The following is a 23,260-nucleotide window of genomic DNA, read 5'->3' as shown; positions in this document are numbered from 1 at the left end:
AGAACAGTTGTGTATTGAATCTCTTCTCATGCTTTGTTCCTGACACTGCCAGAAGCAATGGTGCACTTGTGTGTGTATTACTTGATTGACTTGCATGTCATCTGTTTTCATTGCATTTGTAGCATTGCTAACTCATATTTTAGCAAATGTGGTTGCACCTTTCGGTTTTCAAACCACATTGTTAGTTTTAAGACTTCTTGATCAAGGCCCTGATGTTCAAGAGCCATATGTTACCCATCACCACATATCAGAAGTCTTTATTACTCCAGTAGGCAAAGGACTTTTGATTGTGTGACCCAAATTTATGATTTTCTTTAGTCTATTGTGATTTATTATTTTCCAAAAGGCCTTAAATTGGATATATCCATTGTTGTATGTTTAAATGAAATAGGGTTATGTTTAGATTAGTCTTTCTGTAATTTTGCTTCCTAATTGTGGTAAGTTCATTCAACACTGGTGTGTACTGAATGAAGTTTTTTCTTCATTTAATTTGGGCTTTCTATTTAGCTATCTTTCTCTGATGCCTCATTTCCTTAGGGATCTTGAAAGAGGCAGCCATACCAGAAGAGCTTCCCCCTCTCTCTCTCTCTCTCTCTCTCTCTCTCTCTCTCTCTCTCTCTCTCTCTCTCTCTCTCTCTCTCTCTCTCTCTCTCTCTCTCTCTCTCTCTCTCTCTCTCTCTCTCTCTCTCTCTCTCTCTCTCGTGTGTGTATCCTTGTCACACTGTTATGGACCCTTCACCTATCCTTTCCAGAATTTCCACTTTATTAGGGGCCTGTTTTTCACCCCTTGGTGTCATTTACATTTTTCCTTCATATTATTCACTATTCCAATTTTCAGTCAAACTATCACATGATATTTATTATTAATTTTTGTACATGTATTGTCCTCAGCCACACATTATGAACTTTATGTATCCTTCATGGATCACCCACTTGTGCAGCAGATTCTCTACTACTGTGCTCTGTTCATCATCAGTCAGTAGATTGATATTTTCAAAATTTCTATTTTGTAGACTCTTTTCCTCCATGGACATTCTTAGTTTTCATTATTCTTGTAATGGAACTTGCCTTTCTCACTTCTTCCTCTCTTATTTTTCCTTTCAAATGCTTAAATTCTGCTGTCTTCATTAACTTTTCTGAGACTACCTCATGCTGTCCTGTTACAGGCATGTTCATCCTATGAGATGTACTCAAGTTACTCACCTTTACTTCCTTTCCCCCTATGACTCATCTTACTTTCACCTATCTTGACTTTTAACTTTTCTTCACACAGACCATAGATTGGTATTTTCAATAAATATTGTAGTTTTCAGTTTGCTTGGTGTTACACAAGTATTTTTGTACTTTTGTAAATTATTAGTGCACATTACAGTGGAATATGTTCCTTCCTCCTGTTATTGCAGTGATGGACAGTACAAATAAATCACAGAATGTACTATAACATTTTAATAGCCATGTAGAACAGTACAAGTATTAATATCGCACATAAGAAAGCTCATGTATATTTTGTATTATATACTCTCACATTGGAAATTCTACAAATTTATATATGTACAAGCTACAAACTGGATAATCCAGGATTTGTACAATAGATAAGAAACATTCCAATATACAGTCAGAATTATTCAGGTAAAATTTAAAATTTGTGGAAAAAATCTTTTAGAAATCATATGGTAATTAGGACTCAAAAAAGTACAGTGTGTGTGTGTGTGTGTGTGTGTGTGTGTAGGGAAATAAATACCTTATGTTGCAATATCAAATGAATAACAGAAAGGAAGATCTTGGGTCATCATCTTGAATCATGGTGATGTGTTTGTTCTGAGAGTAAGTTTGTTTCAAATTGACATTTACAGTAAATAAGAAACATGCTTTGTTGTAAAACTTGCAAGCAGAGGATTTTGTGGGTTACCAGTGACTTGCAGTTTTGTTTCACTTAACGGAAAAATAGATTTGTGGTTACACTGCAATTCATGCCACTCACTTATCTACTCATAAATATGTACAGTGTTATTTGCTTAAATGATGAGGTTGATCTCAAACAAAATATTAGCCAGCTGTTTCATCAGAATTATTGTACCTAACATGGAGCTTCTTACTTCACAGATTTGCAATTCACTCAAAATCAGTCTACAATACCATTAGTACTGTACAGTGTAAGCCAGCACCATTATCTATATGATGCACTGTGTGTGTGTGTGTGTGTGTGTGTGTGTGTGTGTGTGTGTGTATATATATATATATATATATATATATATATATATATATATATATATATATATATATATATATATATATATATACACCTTTCCTTCTTGCTTGAAGTTTGCCTACGTTCAGCCTATTCTTAAAAAGGGTGACAGTTCTAATCCCTCTAACTACTGCCCTATAGCTTTAATCTCTTCCTTGTCTAAAGTCTGAATCTATCCTCAACAGGAAGATTCCTGAACATGTCACTTCATAATGTTCTATCTAATGGCCAGTATGGCTTCCATCAAGGTCACTCGCACAGGAAAGGAATTGATAAGATGAAAAGCTTCTGATTCCCCCTATCAAATAAAACAGTGTGAGTAAGAACCCTCTCATAAATGCAGAGAGTAGTACTCCATACAAGGGTGGATAAAGCCCATGTACAGAGTTACCAGTTGAGAGGGTGGGGGATGAAAAAAACTGGCGGAGATGCCTCAAAATGGCAAACTTCATAGGTGATTTAGTAAGAGATGAGATGTAAAGTTTCCAGTTTAGCTTATGAGTAAAGGACAGACTAATGATATTCAGTGTAGAAGATGGGGACAGATGAGTGTCATTGAAGAAGAGGGGATAGTTGTCTGGAAGCTTGTGTTGAGTTAATAGATAGAGAAATTTAGTTTTTGAGGCAATGAACACTATAAAGTTTTCTCTTTTCCATTCAGAAATCCTAAAAAGGTCAGAAGTCAGACATTCTGTGGTGTCCTTGCGGTAATAGTTAATTTCCTGAAAGCTTGGTCATCAAAAAGAGAGAAAAGTGTAGGGTGTTATCATCAGCATAGGAGTGGATAGGGCATGAAGTTTGATGGGTGACAGGACAGGACCCTGAAGAACACCGTTTAATAGATTTACGAGAACAGTGGTTGTTTACCATGGTTGCAATAGAACGGTCAGATAGGAAACTTGAGATAAATTGCAGAGGATAGAAGCCATATGAGGGTAGTTTGGAGATCAAAGCTTTGTGCCAGATTATCAAAAGCTTTTGATGTGTCTAAGGCAACAGCAGTTCCACCAAAATCTCTAAAAGAGGATGACGAAGACTCAGTAAGGAAAACCTGACTATCACCAGTAAAGCGGCCTTGACGGAAGCCATACAGGTGATCAGATAGAAGATTGTGAAGTGACAGATGTTTGAGAATCTTCTTATTGAGGAGAGATTAAAAACTTTAGACTAGCAGGAGATTAAAGCAATTGAGTGGTAATTTGAGGGATTAGAACAGTCACCCTTTTTAGGAATAGGCTGAATGTAGGCAAACTTCTGGAAAGATAGAAGTTGATAAACAGAGTTGGAAGAGTTTGGCCAGGCAAGGTGCAAGCATGGAGGCACAGATTTTGAGAACAATAGAAGGGACCCCATCAGGTCCATAAGCCTTTCAAGGGCATGGAAAACATCACTGCGAAGAATTATAATCAGTGGCATGAAATAGTCAGAGGGGGAGGAGGAGAGGGAGGGATAAGCCCAGAATCATCCAAGATAGTCTTTAGCAAAGATTTGAGAGAAGAATTCAACTTTAGAAACAGAGATGGCAGTGGTGCCATCAGGATAAAATAAAGGAGGGAAAGATGAAGATGTAAAGTTATTGGGGATGTTTTTAGCCAGATGCCAGAAGTTTCAAGAGTTGGTTCTCAAAAGATTGACATTTTCTATTAATGTCAAAATAATTTTTAATTCCAACTCCCCTTAAGACTTCTGACATCTGGCCAAAAACATCTCTAATAATCCAATTTAAATATTTGATATTTGACATCACCATTACATATTGGGCATTATTTAAGTACAGTTGTAATTATACAATCAGTGCTTAGTGGAAAGTGAAAGGATTTTGATGGGGTGCAACCACCACTACCTTGTGTCCTCCACACAGGAAGGTGTCAGCACAGTGGCGTGATAAAGGAAGGACCTCATCTACATGTCAGACATGACATCCATCAAGCACTGGTTGTCTACAGCCAAACTCACACAATGCCTATCAGTGGGAGAGATGTAAAATATGTAAGAATAACATTGAATATATTCCTCCAGATAGGAGGAGTTTCTGGAAAAACAAGAATGCTGTTCAGCCCATACAGAAAATTTTGCTGACTTCCACTGTACTTTCCTCTGATAAACACTTCAGTAATCATAAAACAAAATCTTCAATTAATAAATAATATTTTAGATATAAATCATACAACTTCAAATTCAGTCCAAAACATCAACAAAAGCTATTTAACTCTAACATTAAAATGAAAACATATACTGTAGCTGCAAAGCAAGATGGGTAAGAAAATTCCCTGTGTCTCAACATATAAGCAGCAAGTCATTGCCACCTTCACTTGAAGCCTCAGTCACCAAGTCCACAGTGCAATAAAGTTATGTTGCTGTCATAGCTCTCTAAATATTCCTGCAGTATACTCTTCCTAGAAAAAAAAATTGTGTTTTGGTGATGTACTTCTGTACTTACTTTTATGGAGAGAGAGAGAGAGAGAGAGAGAGAGAGAGAGAGAGAGAGAGAGAGAGAGAGAGAGAGAGAGAGAGAATGTCATGCATGAGGTGCCAGAGACCATCAGAATCCTCAGCATCATGGCAACACAAACCAAACTGTCTAGCACAACATCCTATTGTAGATCACTTACGCAGCACTGCAAACTTAATATTTATGACACACTGCAGATCACCATTAATGCAGTACTGGCAGTATTCACCTTAGATCAAATGAAATAATATGGGTCACAAAATTGAAAGAGAGAGAGAGAGAGAGAGAGAGAGAGAGAGAGAGAGAGAGAGAGAGAGAGAGAGAGAGAGAGAGAAATGTGATATACAAAAGCTTGCCCTTTGTGTGAGCTGTATAATGATGTATGATATGCATGAGTTAAAGTATATATATATATATATATATATATATATATATATATATATATATATATATATATATATATATATATATATATATATATATATATATATATATATATATATATATATATAACATTTTCAAACATACATACATAATTACATATACACTCAGTTCTGTATATGATAACATGTATGCATTACATCAATACTATATAAAAATAAATGCACACCTATACATTTCTTAAATCAAGTATTCTTATTGTTGGCCATCTTCATCAAGATGGAAGATAGTGTTTAATTCACGTAGACTTTATTCCACATGGATTCAAATTTACCAAATGCAATTTAACCACCAACAGTTGTCAGATTAGTTATTTGAAACCCAAACTGTTCTGCTAAACACTAAACTTTCTCATGTGATAACACTGACATGTCAGTATCACTCATCCCTTTGTGTGACACATTTCCATGAAGGACTGCAGGAGCGAAGCAGACAAGTGCACAGGACTCTTGGGACAACGACACACTTGAGGACCACAGGGAAGCAAGCAACAGACAACCTAAATATTCCATATTAAGTGGGAAAATAGATGAAGAATGTTGAGGGTGCATAGATGACAGATATAGATTTTTAGAAAATGAAGTAGTTTACTGAGTTTCACCAATTGTCCCTATAAATTAGTCACCTGAGGACACACAAACGTGGTAACTGTCGCTGGGTGAAATTCTCTCCTGATTGGTCCAAGCATTGTTGTTTTCTTTTACAACATTCAGTACATTGACTTTGTACTCCTACCATAATCCTCATCTATTCATAGCATGATAAATTATTCTCATCTGTATGCTTAATCATATAAGTATTTTTTAAGTAGGAATATAAAACTGGTACAAATTCCACAGCAAGACAAGAATACATAGACCAATCAGCAGGTGAGAACACTGCCTTTAGACTAAATGCATGCACTCAGGTGGCAAAATTACAGGGATGGAGTCTGTGACACCAGCTATAGAAGACTCAGTAGATACAATGAGACATGATGTAGAGATGTACATGAAAGCTGTGAATATACTGTGGCTCACGGTACAAGGAAAAGATACAAATCCCACAAACTCAAGAAATATGCACAGGTGAGCTTATAACACAAGCACTGTGGGTCTGCACTTTTAGCAAGAAACATCCACTTGCATTCAAACCTATTCAAGTGGCTGACAAGATTTGCCAGAATTAGTACTGAGTTTCTTTACAATGAAGAATCTGAGGCTACACTTATTTACTCATCTCATAATAACATGTGTATGAGCAATACAATGATACGATGAATTTTTACAATTTGTCATTCACTGTGAGTAGTAATGCTAGTGGCTGTACATAAAATAACTCAAAACTGCTCCACATCTGAAAGGTTTACACAGGCACTAAGAGCAGGGCAAACTGTATAGCTTGTGTTTTGTTGTAAGATTTCTCTTCAACACTGCTTTGGTAAGCTATGTACTCTATAGGAGTAAGAGGAAGATATTGCTAATGGTTACTAATATAAATGCATGGGTGTCAAAATAAACTGTAATAGATACCAACTTTGTAACTATCACAAACTGTCTTGTTAGCCATGTTACTCAGCTTCTTCATTTAAAGTCACATAAGTTGAGGTCCAGAATATTGAACACCACTTTATAAATGTGTCACCATCACACCACTGCTCAACCAGTCATAAGCTTCCTTCAGGGTTGTCATTTGTCAACTTTATGTACAATGTAAAACATGTACACTTGGCAGAAAATGTTTTTTTACACCTATGTCTGAAATCAAACTCTATCAGAAAGGTTTATAAATTTGACAGTGTGATACATGAATGTCACACCCAGGAGTGTAGCCTCAGCATGCTACACTAGCAGTTGCAGGCTGTCCAGTAACATCAATTTTTCTTGAGGCACATCAGATTGAGGCGTAAAAACTCTAATGGCAAGTGTACACTTAGTACTAATATTAATTATTATCACACAGGAAACACTGACCTCAGTCTAACCTGTTTCCTTAAACCACCGAATGACCATAAAAAAATATCTGAAAGATAACAAATATCAATATAAACAAATGCTGAATTTATCCTTATCAATGCAATGGAATTATCTACAGATCTCGAGAGCACCTATAAATAAATTCAACAACCAGATAAAGAAAATATTGCTTAAGATGTCAATTGCCGTAGAAAATTACAAATAAAATTTAATGATCAGCACCATCACATATCTCACTCAGCTAAGGTCTGCTCTTCCCCGCCCAACTCAGAGCCAACTCGCCTCAAAGTCACTTGTCCCACGTGGTACACAAAACTCATCCCTTAACACCCTTCAATGTTGCATCTAACAGTCATAAACAAATATATATATATATATATATATATATATATATATATATATATATATATATATATATATATATATATATATATATTGCATGCCTCACCAAGATCATAATGAACTTATTTGTGTTGTTGGCAACAAGGCTACAAAATTACATTCCTAGTAACAAACAGCCTAAAAGCAAGGGTCAGAGTACAAAAACTACACATCAAAGTTTTGTACTAACTCTACAAATCAAGGCAGGAACACATGAGCCCTGATTGTGGTCCAGTTGACTCTCCTGATGATTTACTAATCTATACTATAAATGAGGTGGGAAGAGGGAAAGGAGTGAGGATATTTGTTACATCTGTCCATTTTCTGCAGATTAAATATATACACCACACATGAATTTGATAAATTCAATGCTACTGTTTATGTTAAACCTATTGAGTTATGCAGAGACTACATGGAAGGACAGGCTGCATCATCAACCAAAGAGGTTTGTAACTTTGCAAGCAACAGCTGTCCCTAGTGCTTGCATCTCTACTGTGAGGAAGGCAGAGTCTAGCATTAACTTGATATTGTTGTCACCAAAGCACAAAATATGAATATTCATGTCCATGTGTTCTGAGAGGCAAAATTACAGAGCCACACTCGAGGCTATTAATTTTTGAAAACCTTGTGGCTCCATCAGTGCCGAACCAGGACAGCAATAAATTTGGTCATTCCCACCACAAGACCAAAGGTTAAGATATGGAAATAAACTCTGGCAAAAGAAGACTTAGGATATTCATAAATTATGTTTTCACTCAATAATTTTCTAATGGAAAGAATTAGAGTAAGGCATTTGGTGCAGCTAATCACTTGTGTGGTATGCTTGTTGTTATCAGTTATAACATTTCCAGATAATTAATTCTTTGGTACAAACATATATCCTCCTTATACAATTGTTTGGATGAATCTCAATACAGTGGTACTAAAATGGGATCCTTGAACTTTGGAAGGAGAAAAATAAAGACTGAGGAAATGTGCAACACAAACACACTGTCCTCACTGATTTAAATGACAGTCTTGTCGTGCTTTCACTCAATAAAACAGTCATCTCAAAAAAATCAAGCATAATCACTGAAATTTTGTGGACATACCAAAGCAGTCCATTCTTTCTGTAGTGCCTGCATATATCCTCTTAATGAGTATCAAATGTGACAAAGACACGTTGAGTGAATCTTATTAAATTTTAATGTTTGTTGGTTTTAGTTCTGGTACACATCACATCTGATGCTCTCCAGAATGTCAGTCAGATGAACTCAACTCCCTAGTGTGGCACTCCAACCACAGCAGTAACCAGTAAACAGGTTAAACTCACGAGCTCAAGCAAGACTTCATCTGCCGACCTGAGGCCAGCAAGTTGCCACTGTAACAGCCAGAAGCTTTTGAGTCAAATAGTCATGGAAGTTCTTAGTGCATGTACATTTACTCCACAAGTTATTTCCAAAGGAATATCAACTCATATAACAGTGTTAAAGATTATGTGAGTACTTTTTTGGGGAATAGTATGTCCTTGGACAAAATTTTCACACATACAATGCAGCCACCCACAGTTTCACAGCACCAGCACAAATCTTTCTGATGGTGACCTGCTATTCCTCTCAAATGTGCTTGTAAAGTCTTAACTGAAATCTCTCCATTACCTTAACAGTTAATAGTAAGTGTGCAGAGTAATGTCTTTGCAATGATTTGTGACTGGAATCTGTGACACCAGACTGTGTCACCATGGAAGCCCTTAGCTGGTCCATTTAAATCTTTTTTATAATCAGCAATGCCACATCCATCCCCTCTCAGTGAGTGAGTCTGCAGTGGCTGGTGACAATGGTAGTAGTAATAATCCATCTGCTATGGACAGGTGAGAACAAATTCCCCCAAAGGATCCTGCCCCAGCCACACAGAGCACCTGAGTGCCTTGCAGCAGCTGAGGTCACTTCATTTACCTGGTCCTCTTGCATGGGCATTAAGTGGGTGGTTACCTATGTAGCTATTTCAAACTGTCACTAGTAACTATATCTACAATTACTCATTTCTTGCTGACTGTGATTAACAAAACTAAGAGGTGAAGATTTCTTGAAACAATTATTACTGGTATTTAGATGAAAACAGCATACTACATAAATCAAAATGTGATTTCTGTCAGCAACAAATATTTCATTAACTATGAATTCTAGACATTAATACAGAAGGTGCAACATGAATGCATTGTTTTTTTGAGGTAAGATAACACATGAAGATAAACTACATGGGAGCTTTATCCCACAGATCACAAATAAAACATCAATTTCACAAGCTTTGAGCCCGTTGCTTAAAGGGACTTTCTGCTACTCTTCTTGCGCTTCTTGAGTTTGGGGGGCACAGGATCCAGGTCTGATGCAAGAGTTTGTGGGGGTTCACTAATGATCCAATCTAAAGTGGGTTGGGATGTGGCTGGCTTTATGGTCTGGGATGTGATAGTGCCAGGCAGGTCAGTAACACTTCTTGCAGACACCTTCTTTTTCACCTTCTTAGGCAACAGCTTGAGGCGTTCCCCTGCAGCTCCAGCCACTGCTGGTAACCGGTCCATACTCTTAGAGAGTGACTTGAGTGTGTGCTTACTGGAACGTTTACTGGGGGTGGACAGAACTTTGGTCACTTTTTTTGTTGATGGAACTACAACTGGTGATTTTGGCTGTACATACAGATCACAGGAGGCAGCTGTGGTAATGATACTGAGTCCTGGACTGCTCTGGCTGGCCTGAGGCTCGCACACTGAGGACAGTGGGGAACGAGGTGACAAGGGGCTTTGGCCAGCAGCATAGAATCCCTCCTGTGAGGGAGACAGAGGATTGCATTTGCGTTCACTGGCCTCAAGGCTTGGCAGGTTGTAGAAGGAGGTCTCCTTAGGCTTAAGGCTGGATTCCTCTGTACTGGAGCTAGAGCTTGGGCAGACCTTCAATTTCTTAGTACCGGAAGCTAGACCCTTGCTGCGCTGTCTCCGAATCTTCTCAACCTTTTTGACCAACTTTGGGCTCTCGGGAGTGTCTGAGATAGAGAGCTTTACATTAAGATTTGGGGTTAGACTGACTGATGCAGTAAGACTGTGCTTGCTTGAGGTCATCTTACTACTAGCCATCTTGCTTTCAGCAGAGATGTGGCTGCTCTCCCCCAAATCAGTGAATGTGAGAGAGCGGGACACACCAGTTTTTATGGGTGATGGTGCTTTTAACTTCTGGGACTTAGGCTTGCATCTTGGAGAAAGGCTTCCAGGCGTCATGGGCTTCTTTGCGCTAGTTGGTCTAGGTCTTGGTGGTCCCTCTGAAGTCTCACGGGGCTCCTGATTCTCTGCATCCACAGTAAGGCACCAAGAGTGTCGTCGGACCCGCTGACCACGTGTCCTAGGCAGTCTGGGGGAAGCTGGAGTACTTGGAGGACCCTGTCTACTAAGGCCAAGTCTGGGGCCACTTGCAGCTACTCTTGTCCCTCCAAATCTTTCAACACCAAGCTTGTTTGAGGTGCGGGATGTGTTAGCACGGGGTGTTTGCTGGCCAGCCAGTTGGTTGCGGGGAGAGAGGGCAGAGGAAGTGAGAAAATGGTGGAGCCATGTCCTTACTCCAGCTAGGCTGCCGTACTGTGACTGGGGCAAGCGTGACCATTCACACCCACCTCCCACCAGGTCCAGAAGACTCACGCCCAGCTGTCGTCCACACTGGAACAAGATGCACATCATAACATGCAAAATGCTTTGCTTATATTATTAATAAGAAATTCAATTTGTGACAAGTATCTCTTTGGAAAGAAGAAAAAACAGTAAGAGGGTATATCAGCTTTTTTACCAATTTTCTGTCAAAATCATGAATATGAGGGAGTTATTTGCTCAGTACTATGAGCAAATGACTCCCAGGCTGTTCAAGGAAGAAAATGAGAAGCATAGTGGAGTGGGTAGCAGCCAGCCGGTACCTGACATACTCACGTCTTCAAACACAGCTGGCGTGTACTTGGGCGGGATGGTGAGTGGGCTTGGGGGAGACTTTTTGTGATCTAGGGGTGAGGGAGGAGTTGGATTGTGGATCCTGCCTGTGTTGTAGTTGCACTCCAGAGTGTAGGAGCGGAGTAGCCCCGTGGCCCTCATGATGGCCACCCGGCCTGACCCTTCCTTGCTCATGCCATCCCTCCGGTCCCTGTAGGGATGGTGGAAGGATCATGCCTTGCCCATACAGAGGATGGGCTTAACTCAAGAAAACTTAGCGAGAGAAAATATGTGAAAAAAAAAAAGTTTATCAAAAGAAATGGATACTACCTATAATGAAGTGTGAGAGATAATAAAAGTAGAGTTTATATGAAAATCAATTCAAAAGACAAACATGAATATAGAGACGAAAATGTAAGTATTACTCGGACAACAAGTATTATAGTTGTGTATAAACACACACACACACACACACACACACACACACACACACACACACACACACACACACACACACACACACACACACATAACACATCACACATCACACACACACACACACACACATTGGGAAAGAGTGACCAAGTAATATTAGAAATGGATATAGAAGAGGGAAAGGAAGATAGAAACGAATCATACAAAGGAGACCGATTAAATTACAGAAAGGCTGATATTGAGAACCTCAAGAGCTATTTTAAAAATGTAAACTGGGAGGAGATGGAAAACTCAGAGACGGTGCAAGAGAAGTATAACTTATTTTTGGAAATATACAAAACAGGAGTCAGGGAATATGTCCCAAAATATAGACCTAAAGAAGAAGGAAAGAAAGATTGGTTTAATGCAAGGTGTGCTAGGGCAAAGGAGAAAAGAGATGGAGCATGGAAAAGGTGGAGAAGAAACAGAAATCCAGAAAATAAGGAAAACTTCAAAACAGCAAGAAATGAATATGCTAAGGTGAGAAAGGAAGAAGAAAGGAACTATGAAAAGGACATTGTCGAAAAATGTAAGGAACAACCAAAATTGTTCTACAGATTCATAAATGGAAAAATAAGGCAAAAAGAAACAATAGAAAGGTTAAAAGGAGAGAATGGGATGGTGGAAGACCCAAAAGTATGGCAGAACTGTTAAATAGTAAATTTCAGGAGGTCTTTACTAAGGAATCCAAATTTGAAAGACCACAGGGTAATAGAGACTGTCCATATGAAAGAGATTAAAGTAACCAAGCTTGAAATAAAAAAGTTGATGACGGAATTAGATGAGGAGAAGGCAATGGGACCGGATGAAGTCTCAGGCAGAATACTGAAAGAATGTAGGGAAGAACTAGCAAGTCCTATATACAACATCATAAAATGCTCAATAGAAAATGGAACAGTACCAGTAGAATGGAAAAGAGCTGAGGTGGTTCCCATATATAAGAGCGGAAGGAAGGAAGAACCTTTAAATTACAGACCGGTATCACTAACTAGTGTAATATGCAAGATGTGTGAAAGAGTAATAAAGAAACAATGGATTGAGTTTCTTGACAACAAATTATTATCAAATAGCCAATTAGGTTTTAGAAAAGGTCGGTCGTGTGTAACAAATTTATTGAGTTTCTACTCTAGAATAGTTGATAAAGTACAAGAGAGAGAGGGATAGATTGACTGTATTTATTTAGATTTAAAAAGGCATTTGATAAAGTGCCACATGAAAGATTACTATGGAAGTTAGAGGAGAAGAGTGGCTTAAAAGCAAGCACATTGAGATGGATGAGGGGGAGAGAAATAAGGACGGTAGTTAAAGATATGAAGTCCAAGTGGAGAGCAGTAGACAGTGGAGTGCCACAGGGGTCAGTATTGGCGCCAATACTTTTTCTCATATATATAAACGATATGCCAGAGGGAGTGAACAGCTACATAAATCTGTTTGCGGACGATGAGAAACTGTGCAGAGTCATTAAACAAAAGAGGATTGTGAAATACTGCAGGAAGACTTAAACAAGATCTGGAAATGGAGTAAAAAATGGGAGATGGAATTCAATGTGGACAAAAGCCATGTCATGGAAATGGGAAAAAGTGAAAGACGACCAGTGGGAATCTATAAGATGGGAGATGGAGTAGAACTAGAAAAAGTAAAAAAGGAAAAGGACTTGGGAGTGACAATGGAAGAAAACAATCAACCAGTAAGCCATATTGATAGAATTTTCAGAGACATATAATTTGCTAAGGAATATTGGATTAGCATTTCACTATATGGACAAAGAAATGATGAAGAAATTGATAAGTACTAAAATAAGACCTAGATTGGAATATGCAGGAGTTGTGTGGACCCCCCATAAAAGAAACACATAAGGAAATTGAGAGACTACAAAAATGGCTACAAGAATGGTTCCAGAATTTAAAGGGATGACATATGAGGAGAGACTAAAGGCTATGGATCTACCAACCCTGGAACAGAGAAGAGAGAGAGGGATCTGATACAAGTTTATAAATTGATTAACAGAATGGATCAAGTGGATAATGAGAAACTAATCCTGAGAGAAGAATATGACATTAGAAGCACAAGATCGCATAGTAAGAAACTGAAGAATGGAAGATGTCTGAGGGATGTTAAAAAATATAGTTTCCCGCAAAGATGTGTTGAGACTTGGAACAGTTTGAGTGATGAAGTGGTGTCAGCAATGAGTGTGCATAGTTTTAAAGAGAAATTGGATAAGTGTAGATATGGAGACGAGGCCACATGAGTATAAAGCCCAGGCCCTGTAAAACTACAACTAGGTAAATACAACTAGATAAATACATGGAGACAGGACACTTTGAGTCCCGCTCAAACCCTGTACATTACAACTAGGTAAAAAATACACACACAACTTACTTGAGATACATGTTTCTTTCAGAGAAGTTGCAAGCAGAAAAGTCAAAGTTAGGGCAATTGACAGCGAGGAGCTTTGGAAACAGCATGTTTTCCACCATCACGGCGGGGTCTTCATACCAGTTTCCATAGATGAAGATACCTGAGGAAAAGATGTGATTTTGCATTACAAAGGACTAATCAATTACTGTCACGTACATATCTGCTCTTCATTCATCAGTAGCATTCATTGATCCACACACACCTTTCTTTTATTTAATGTTCTTTTCACACTATTCATTTATCCAAACAGTGGTCCTTCCTTCTGCATCACACTTTCATGTGTGACCTTATTTCACTAACAACCTCTTTGATTCTCTCCACAAGACCAAATCATTGTAACATTCCCTATTCCATTCAATCTGCCAATTCTCTCACAACACCAGACTTCCTTTACACTTGCCCCTCATTCCTCAGTCAGTCTATGGATGCAACTCAACACATAATCCTCAAACACCAGACACCATCATCTCTATTACATCAAATCTCCATGCTACTAATCCAATACTCTATAAATCTAAAGTGAGAAAAAAACAGTACATAAAAACATTACTTTTTTTCTGGATGAAGCACAAACCTTTCTTGGAGGCATGTCCATGTAGATCAACATAGAGAAAGAGACCAGAAGTGACTTTGGTTTCCTCTGGTATTGGAGTTGGAGGAGTGAGGGCAGGAGGAAATTCCTCTGTAGTGAGGTGAAGAGGTCCTGCTAAGCATCCCCCTCTGGCAACCTCACTTTCTCTGCCTGGTCTGCCACACTCTGCCTCACTCTCACTGCTGCTAGCCACCCCACAGCCTTCCCGGCCACCCACCCGTGTCAACACAGGAGTGGGAGGAGAGCCTGACTTCATTACAGTCTTGTGCTGCAGCCCAACACTCAGATCTCTCTTATCTTGTGCCTCCTTTCCTGCTGGGACACCTCCCTTTACCTGTGCTTGTTGACTAGATTCACTCACACCACTGAAAGGGTTTACAGTCTTGTCTGCTACTTGAGCTGGCTTGGGAAAACAGCCAAGGAAAGCACATTCACTCTCTTCCTTGTGGAAATCTTTGAGGAAGAGATCTCGTGATTTGCTGCCAGCTGTCCCACCCTCAACCCCACCTGGAGAAGTGCCACTGTCTCCACTTGCCCTGCCTGGCAACAGGTTTGAAAAGTCACTGACAGCAGACAGTGAGCCAAACATGGCAGTGACGCCCGTCTCTGCCTCACTCACACCAGAAACATTAGAACAGTCATCGTGCAAGTCAGATGCAGCACCACGCGGCAGTGATGCACCAGCTGCACTGTTAGATATGTCCCATCCAGAGGCTGAAGGCTCATCCAGCTCCATGAGGGACACTCCTCGCACCCGTCCCCCACATCCAGCACCCCCGGCCCGGCCAGACTGAACATCACTGAAGCTGTGGCATGTGTCCTCATCCATCACCAGTACTGCCGGCCTCTTGGTCTCCCCCACAGAGGTGTCTGTGCCCTCAGTGGACTCTGAAGTGGTGGTGGTGGTTGTAGTAGCAGGGTCAGTGGAGTCTGAGGTACCAGTAGAGAGAGGACTGGTCTCTGATGAGGTGGGAGAGAGGTGGCCATGGTGGTGGTAGAGGATGACCTGACGTGCAGCATGGATGGTGGGGTGAAGAGCTGGCGAAGGGTCAATGTACACCCGGTTGAGATTGACGCCCCGCTGGTCGGTGCGGTAGTGACCGCGCACCACACCGTCTGGGTTCAGCAGCGGGATGACCTTAAATACAAACAAGTCACGCAGTCGCTCTGCCCGCGGGTCCCCAGACACTATGAAGTTGAGGAAGCCGTTGAGCACAAAACTGGAGGATGTCTCGCCGGGGTGGACTCTGGCTGAGATGAAGACCACCTTTTTACCAGGAAAACGGTGTGGCCTCAGCTGGCCCGGGACTGGAAAGAGGCCAGGCAGCCGGTCCTCCCTCTCATTGGCTCGTCCACTGTGAGAACTGACAGTCAGGAGATCAACCCTCCAGCGATCAAGGGAGTAGGCAAGCAGTTCACGGTGATAATAGAGGCTTGGGGAGCCGGCTGGGAAGCGACGGTCCAGCCCTTCCAGCACCGTCTGCACCTCTGAGTAGGTGTAGGGATAGGTGAATGCATAGTGAGTGGTGGCAGAGGCATCGTTCACTGTGTGCACCCACGAGATGACAGTGCTGCTGTCCTCACTCTGAAGAAACAAAGCCGGACAGTTACCACAAGAGACATCACACCATATTTGACAACTCAAATGGAAGCATGAGCAGTTTTAGACGTGAGTAGATAGAGATCAATGATGTTGTGAGAGTCTCTGGAAAGCAAAGTAGCAAAGTAGTCATTAAGAACTAAGTTAAATGGATAGAAATTTGGAAGGATGTGTGATAAATATATAAATACAATCACTGCAGTATAAAAGTAGTTCATATATGTAAAATGAATAATTCTTTTCCAAAAAGTTTTCCATCTAATGTTCTTGAGTCCACCCACCCTGTAGCTGCACTTCTCCTTGATGCGCTCCCAGCGGGGTGGCCGGATGCTGGACACACACTGCACCACCGGCTGCATGCCTTGTGAGAACAACTTGGTCTGCTTATTCAGGTTCATCACATTCAGACGCACTCGGTTCCCAATACTTCCTCCTGTAGATCAGATGCAGGTGAGGCTGTCAGCTGTAATACTGAATGTCATTTTGCCTTCAAATCAAATTACAATTCTTAGCACAGTTTTGTAATTTCTGTTATCCACATATGAGGCATTGCGTGACGGAGGGAGTTAAGTGCCACCATAGACAAAATTGAGTTATGTATAGCACTGTCTTTGCCAGAGTCTCAGCTTTCCAGCAGTACCAAACTTAGGAGCAAGCGCCAACGCCTTCATGGTAAAAAATTCCATAACGTAACATTAACTTTTCTCCGTGCTGTAGCTCTGTCCGCCATGCATCAACCCAGCCTTCACGAGGGGAGATAAGTGACAAGCCGAGTGACCAATCCCTTGCTGCGTAGCGTACCGCATAGCTCTGCCTTGGCCAATCACTGCCTGCCGTGCATCCTCAACTGCCCACGGCCCGCCACCAGCCAAGCCAGTCTACGCTTTTGTCTCTTCAAGCCCCGTGATTATTAACTTTTTTTGTGTTTTTTTATAATGGTGGTCAGCAGATACCATGTGATGGCTTCTAACAGTGATGAGGGGATTCCCGAAGGGGGCTTATTACGATGCAAAACAGGCCCCAGCCCTAGTGAGTGGAAGAAAATTGTGGCGAAAACTAAACGGAACACCAGCCAGGAATACGTGAGCTGAGATACAGGGAAAGTTGTAAAAAAGCGTAAAAAAGCATGAGGTAGGGCCTGCATGCAAGGATGGTTGTTATGATAAGTTGGGCTTAGATAACATTAGGAAAATACATGAATCCTTTTGGATTATTTCTTTTCCTTTTTTCATGTTTTCTACTCTACTTTTTCTCCTCTTAATCTCTCTTTTGCAATTTTGAAGATTTTTCTTATCGTGTTTTATTGTTATTTTGTATTTTGCTAGGATGTGATTATGATTGTGTGGGTTTGGAGTTATGTTTCAAGCACTATAGTAGGATATTGATTGAATAAAACAAGAGGAGAAAAACGCGATCAAAGTTTTGCGACATTTGGAATGCGATAGCTAAAAAACGGATCAAGCTAGAGACTTGAGATTGGTCTTAAATAAAAGCTTAGGATGTTTACTTTATGCATGGTATAATATTTTTTCAATAACTTATCATAGTTCTGAGATATAAACCGATGACCACATTTTTCGCCGATTTAACACTGTGAAAAACAGCTAAAAAATAATTTCACCGTTAATCCTTTCATATTATGGCAAGATGATGTGTTTGATTTTATGACAGACATAAAGTAGACATTCTAAGCTTTCTTTTAAGACCAACTCCAACTCCCTAGCTTGATCCGTTGCTGAGCTATCGCATTCCAAATGTTGCAAAAATTTGACCACGTTTTTCTTCGTTTTTTGTTTTTGGCGCTTATCGCCCTACGTCACACAACGCCTCATATGGTTTATTTGTGGAGACAATGATCCATGAGGAAGACTTAAGCAAACTTGTATCTATTTGGTATCTGTGATCCTTTTTCCTAGGAACTCTACCCAAGGGGCAACCATGACAGAAAAGTTTCTGTTTATTAATCATTTTTCTCTTTGTATGTTTGAATTCTCATTCTTTTCTCTGCCTTTCCTCTTACATGCTGTAAATCAGTACATACACACATAATTCATACTCTGTGCTTCCTTTTCTCAGATGACCATAATTTCACATCCAATACATTTCCTATTATTTATTCACAAACACTTGGGTAGTATCACTATGCCCCTTCACTGCTGCAGCACCCTTACACAGTCCCTGCTGCCACCTGACCTTTGTAACGTCACCATGCTGCCATGAAATACCACCAGTGTCCCTACACACACCCTCTGCTGGCTTACCTCCAGCAGGGCCACTGTACCTTTAATGCCAAAGAAGAACCACGTTCGATTGTTGTTCTCATACTCAGTTCCGGCACAGTCAGGACGCGTCCACAGATTGTATTCATAATTGACTGGTAGGGGTTCCACTGATGACTGACAGGAGGCAGAGGAAGAGGAGGAGGAAGAGGATGAGGCAGCCTTGTGAGTCTTGCGGCTGCTACTGAGTAAGGAACCTTGGCCACTGGAGTGGGCACTTCCTGTGATGACATACCGTACAACAATTTAGTATTATGAAGTACAGGTTTTCCCTACTATGATTCACTGTTATATAATATTTCACTTTTATAATATTTCTTCTTTACTACCTCTTGCCTGCTATATCACTGGTCATGCTTATTTTTACAATTGCTGGAGTGTGCTCAAACACACTCCACACACAAGTATAGCAGCATTTGTTTGGGTGTGTTAGTATGTATCTAAGTATATAGGGTAATTGTTTTATTATTATTATTAATTCTCTTTTAACCTTGGTGTTCAACTGTACACTATCATTCAGAAGCATGAATTTTATTTCTTCAAAGCTTTTGTTTTTAACTTTTTTTCCTAGACTAGACATGAAGACCTTCCAGTAAAGTCCAACAGTTCTATCTTACCTGGTGGCTCCACTCTCTCTGCCCTGGCCAGGTTTCCACACTCAAAATTTGAGGTGAAGGTGAAAGGTCCAATGGTCTCCTCCATGGTGGTAGTTGGGTGGCCAGCAAGAGTCCCAGTGAGAGTGGCCAAGAAGTGCTGGCCCAGCTACTCTTTAACCTCACATGGTGCTGCTGAGGAAAACAAAACAATGCAAGAGCTGTACCTAAAAGGCCTCATCATTACTGTGTCAAGGGGGATGCATTCTGTCACAGGTGTTAAGAGTGCAACACAAAAAGGAAGCATCCACTCTCTTCTGTCAAGTCTCTCTTTATGTAAATATGTACACATGTTTACTACCTCAACCTTAACTAGCAATTAGTAATCCAGCCACACTACTACTTATCATTATCAAATGATTGCTTTGACATTGTAGTTGTTTGTTTCTTGCTACACCTGAAGTATGAAAAATGTCATCAAATATCTTATATTACAGCATACAGTTATTTGTTGTCTGTTGATACTTGAATGAATGGAATAACGCTGTTGTCACACTGTGAACATTGCTGTTGACCAATTCCCTGAGAGTGAGTTGCTCTTACTGTGACTGGTAACTGGTGGCCCTGAGACAGCACCAAAATATCCACAAGTTCCACTTCCCCCACCTCTATCATAATTTTGCCCTTTTAATAGATGTTAATCTTCACTATAGGTCTTTGTTAGTAGCGCATGACATGACTGCATGTTGAAGTAGTATACTCATTGCAATTCACATTTAAATTTTTTTTTCTGTGTGATTGGCCATTATTGACTCATGTTGATGCTCTTGAAAATCAACAAATTACATCAGAAATAGTTACATTAGGTTAGTTTACAGTTACTTTAACTTAGATGAAGTTTGCTTTGGTTTAGTTGGTTGGGGAAACTGAATAAACCAAATTTTGCATTTCCTAAAACTGTCTAAGAAGACAGATGGCCATATTGGGCAATGGAAGGACCTCTTATAAATTCTTATCTTAATGCCGCAATTCTCAGCTTGAGATTTACAAGAAGATTTTCAGGGGTACTTAGATGGCTGATCTAATAATATTCTTTGCAGTATCATTGTACACTGAGTTAGTGTCAGTCACTAAATTAACATTTTGTTCTGTCAGATTACTGGGGGTTCAGGTAGAAGGCTTATAACTCAGGGGGTTCTTAACCAGGAAAAGGTAAAGAACTCCACTTTTTATGGGTACTTACAGAATCATAATGTTACTCGTTTACAAATGGCAGAGCAAAAATATCCACAGACAGTACAGTGCTCAAGTAAGAGACTTGTTAGCAAACCTACGTAACTCCCAGAGGAATCTCAGCGTCAACACACACAACCTTGTGCCGGCCATCACTAGGTCTACCTTCACAAGTGCCAGAAGTTATGCATGATCCCTGCAGCATCACCATTCCATCTTACCCCTGCAGCATCACCATGTCATCTCACCCCAGCAGCATCACCATGCCATCTCACCCCTGCAGCATCACCATGCCATCTCACTCCTGCAGCATCACCATGCCATCTTACCTCTGCAGCATCATCATGCCATCTTACTCCTGCAGCATCACCATACAAACCCTGTTGCTGTGTAACCCCTCCAGCATCACCATACCCTCTCACCCCTGTAGCCCAAGGTCTCATCGTGGTGCACATGGCAACACATCACCACAGCCTCACCAGCAGGCCCGGCAGGCTAGCATGGAATGCGGCGGCTAATGTTAAGTTTCTCACCAAAAACTGACAAAAAGTCAAGTTGATCTCTGAAGATAATGCAGGTTAAGCAGCAATAATGTTTGGGCAGCAGGTCCGGAACTAAGGAGTCCAGGACGGCCGTCACTCCAGGCACCTCAAATCATCCTAACGACCACCTCCCCTCTGCGTGCAAGAGCCTCACCATTACCACCACCACACGTTGACACCATTGTTTACATCCGTCAGCTGTGATTGTGGTGGTGTCAACACATCAGCTGCTGCACCACACACAGCCTCTCACCCCGCTGCTGCACGCCTCCACGCCCTCACACGCCTCTTCCCACACCCTTCGCCCCTGCTGGAGGCAGTGGCGCACCTTGGCCTCACCTTTACTCGGCTTGGAGCAATTGGTGGAGCTAAAATATACGTAATGCACCGACGTTTTCTGTGTGAGGTAAACAGTAGCAGGTTCGCCACATGCCCACCAGGGGGACGCGGCGCTGGCTTCCCGTCATTGATTTTTTTGTTGTTTTTCTTCCTCTTCGCACAATAAATGAGCCCAATAGCAGAGTAATAGATGATATTAGAGTCTAGCATGTCTGTTACTGTCACCATTGTTCCTCTGCATTACTGTACATGCCTGACGCCACCTTGTGTATTATAGAAAATTGTAATTTTATCAAATTTTCTATGGAGAGAGTCAATTCTCGGGGACAACTTACTCATTATTAAGATTTCTGGAATCAATAATGTCTGGAAACCAAATAAACAGACTGCTTACTGTTACACAAAAGTGTGTGCAAGGATCACACTATCACACTCCCATGGTTAGGACATGGGCAAATAACGCTGTGGGAAACATGCACACACAGACGCGCGCAATCCAACACTCTGAACTGCTGGCTCGCCTTCAAACCTTTCCGAAAGACATTAGTCAAAAACACAAAGAGGGCCGAAACTGGATACGTTATTAGATGCCTCTCACACAGTGTTAGGTAGAACACCAAACACTTCAAATTCTTCTAATCGCGCAGATGACACAATAATCATATATATATAGCTGTCCTCAAATACTACAATAATCATACGTACTCTTGCTGCCATACTTACCCAAAATGCAGTTCCACTCTATATTCACCCAAGGAAACCCCATAGCACCAAGCATGCCAAGCAACCCTTACCTAGGCATTCCCCCTCGACACCAGCTCAGGACAAATGAAATACTGAAGTTACAATACAGATTCTGAGCACCATGCCCTAAATTCACTTCCCTATTCTTTATTTCCTAAGACCTGTGGACCCATCCTTGCTCCCATCTTTCAGGTAACCTTTACTTATTCCCACCATACACCCAGGCATGTGGCCGGATTTATCCTATAATGATCACCCCATTTCTCTTACCACCATTTCCAAATGTTTCGAACGCATCATACACAAACACATAATGAATAATTCTGATGCAACGTATGTACATATTCCGCACCCAAATGGATCATTAAGTCATATTTCTCGTTGTTATACAGTACAATATAGGTACATCTCGCTGGACAGACGCGCCGCTGAATCAAGTTGACGATAGCTATCCCTGTCTCCCATGCAATGCTTCAGAACACTGTCTCAGGCCCCGCCAACCCCCAACACTCCTTTACTTGCTCTATAATGTCTACATAAATCATCCTTTCCTATCCACTACTAACTCTACAATGAGGCTTTGTTGATTTGATAATAGTCTTATCTATATAGCGACCCATTTAATTGAAACAGTTCTGTAGACGATTGCCAGTTTCTCTTTTATTACCTTGAAAGTTAAATGGCAGATGACCTTCAGGAGGGGCAAATGCAAACAATTCTAACATTCATCTGCTCTCCAGAACCACTATGGTGCAATTAAAGCCCCCATCACAACTATAACAACCACATCACACAAGTACGAGTAATTAAACATCACTACCACACGCCAACACAAGAATATGACACCCTCACACTTAGAAGAGAAGTACAAGGAATTAATAATGCACAAAAGCACAATCAAAGTGACATCAATGATTATGAAAAGGTACTTACACCACGCAAATCCAGTTAGCGTCCGTAATACACACAACCACAAAATACTTAACATACCACGCTCACACCGACTCTTCCAAACACTCATACTTTTTG

The 23,260-nt window shown here is 40.6% G+C and overlaps 1 protein-coding gene across 6 annotated transcripts; it reads right to left on the bottom strand.

The window, feature by feature from the left end:
* Positions 1 to 1,431: 1,431 nt before the first annotated feature.
* LOC123507622 (cytosolic carboxypeptidase-like protein 5) lies at positions 1,432 to 21,605 on the bottom strand. Of its 6 annotated transcripts, none has more exons than XM_045260637.1 (8): positions 21,488 to 21,605; positions 19,398 to 19,565; positions 18,783 to 19,001; positions 16,783 to 16,934; positions 14,884 to 16,486; positions 14,271 to 14,409; positions 11,421 to 11,628; positions 1,432 to 11,156 (listed from the first exon to the last, which is right to left on the bottom strand). In XM_045260637.1, the coding sequence occupies exons 2-8, from the start codon at positions 19,480 to 19,482 to the stop codon at positions 9,777 to 9,779; spliced, it is 3,786 nt and encodes a 1,261-aa protein (XP_045116572.1). In that variant the 5' UTR covers positions 19,483 to 19,565; positions 21,488 to 21,605; the 3' UTR covers positions 1,432 to 9,776. The 6 variants fall into 6 exon arrangements, with proteins under 6 accessions (XP_045116572.1, XP_045116570.1, XP_045116574.1 ...); XM_045260635.1 differs by having other exon boundaries at positions 19,398 to 19,568; positions 21,488 to 21,602; XM_045260639.1 differs by lacking the exon at positions 21,488 to 21,605 and adding an exon at positions 21,303 to 21,444 and having other exon boundaries at positions 19,398 to 19,568.
* Between the last annotated feature and the right edge of the window lie 1,655 nt (positions 21,606 to 23,260).

The sequence above is a fragment of the Portunus trituberculatus genome, chromosome 23, assembly GCF_017591435.1.
Source record: "Portunus trituberculatus isolate SZX2019 chromosome 23, ASM1759143v1, whole genome shotgun sequence".
Classification (NCBI taxonomy): domain Eukaryota; kingdom Metazoa; phylum Arthropoda; class Malacostraca; order Decapoda; family Portunidae; genus Portunus; species Portunus trituberculatus.
This window is presented reverse-complemented; position numbering and strand designations above follow the sequence as displayed.

Bases quoted from the DNA above. Each gene is read 5' to 3' on its own strand.
- LOC123507622 (XM_045260637.1), bottom strand. From the start codon at position 19,482: ATGGAGGAGACCATTGGACCTTTCACCTTCACCTCAAATTTTGAGTGT. The intron at 11,629-14,270 runs GTAAGTTGTGTG...CCATCCCTACAG, and splicing joins GAAAGAAACATGTATCTCAA to GGACCGGAGGGATGGCATGA. The intron at 11,157-11,420 runs GTGAGTATGTCA...ATCTTGTTCCAG, and splicing joins CGCCAGCTGTGTTTGAAGAC to TGTGGACGACAGCTGGGCGT.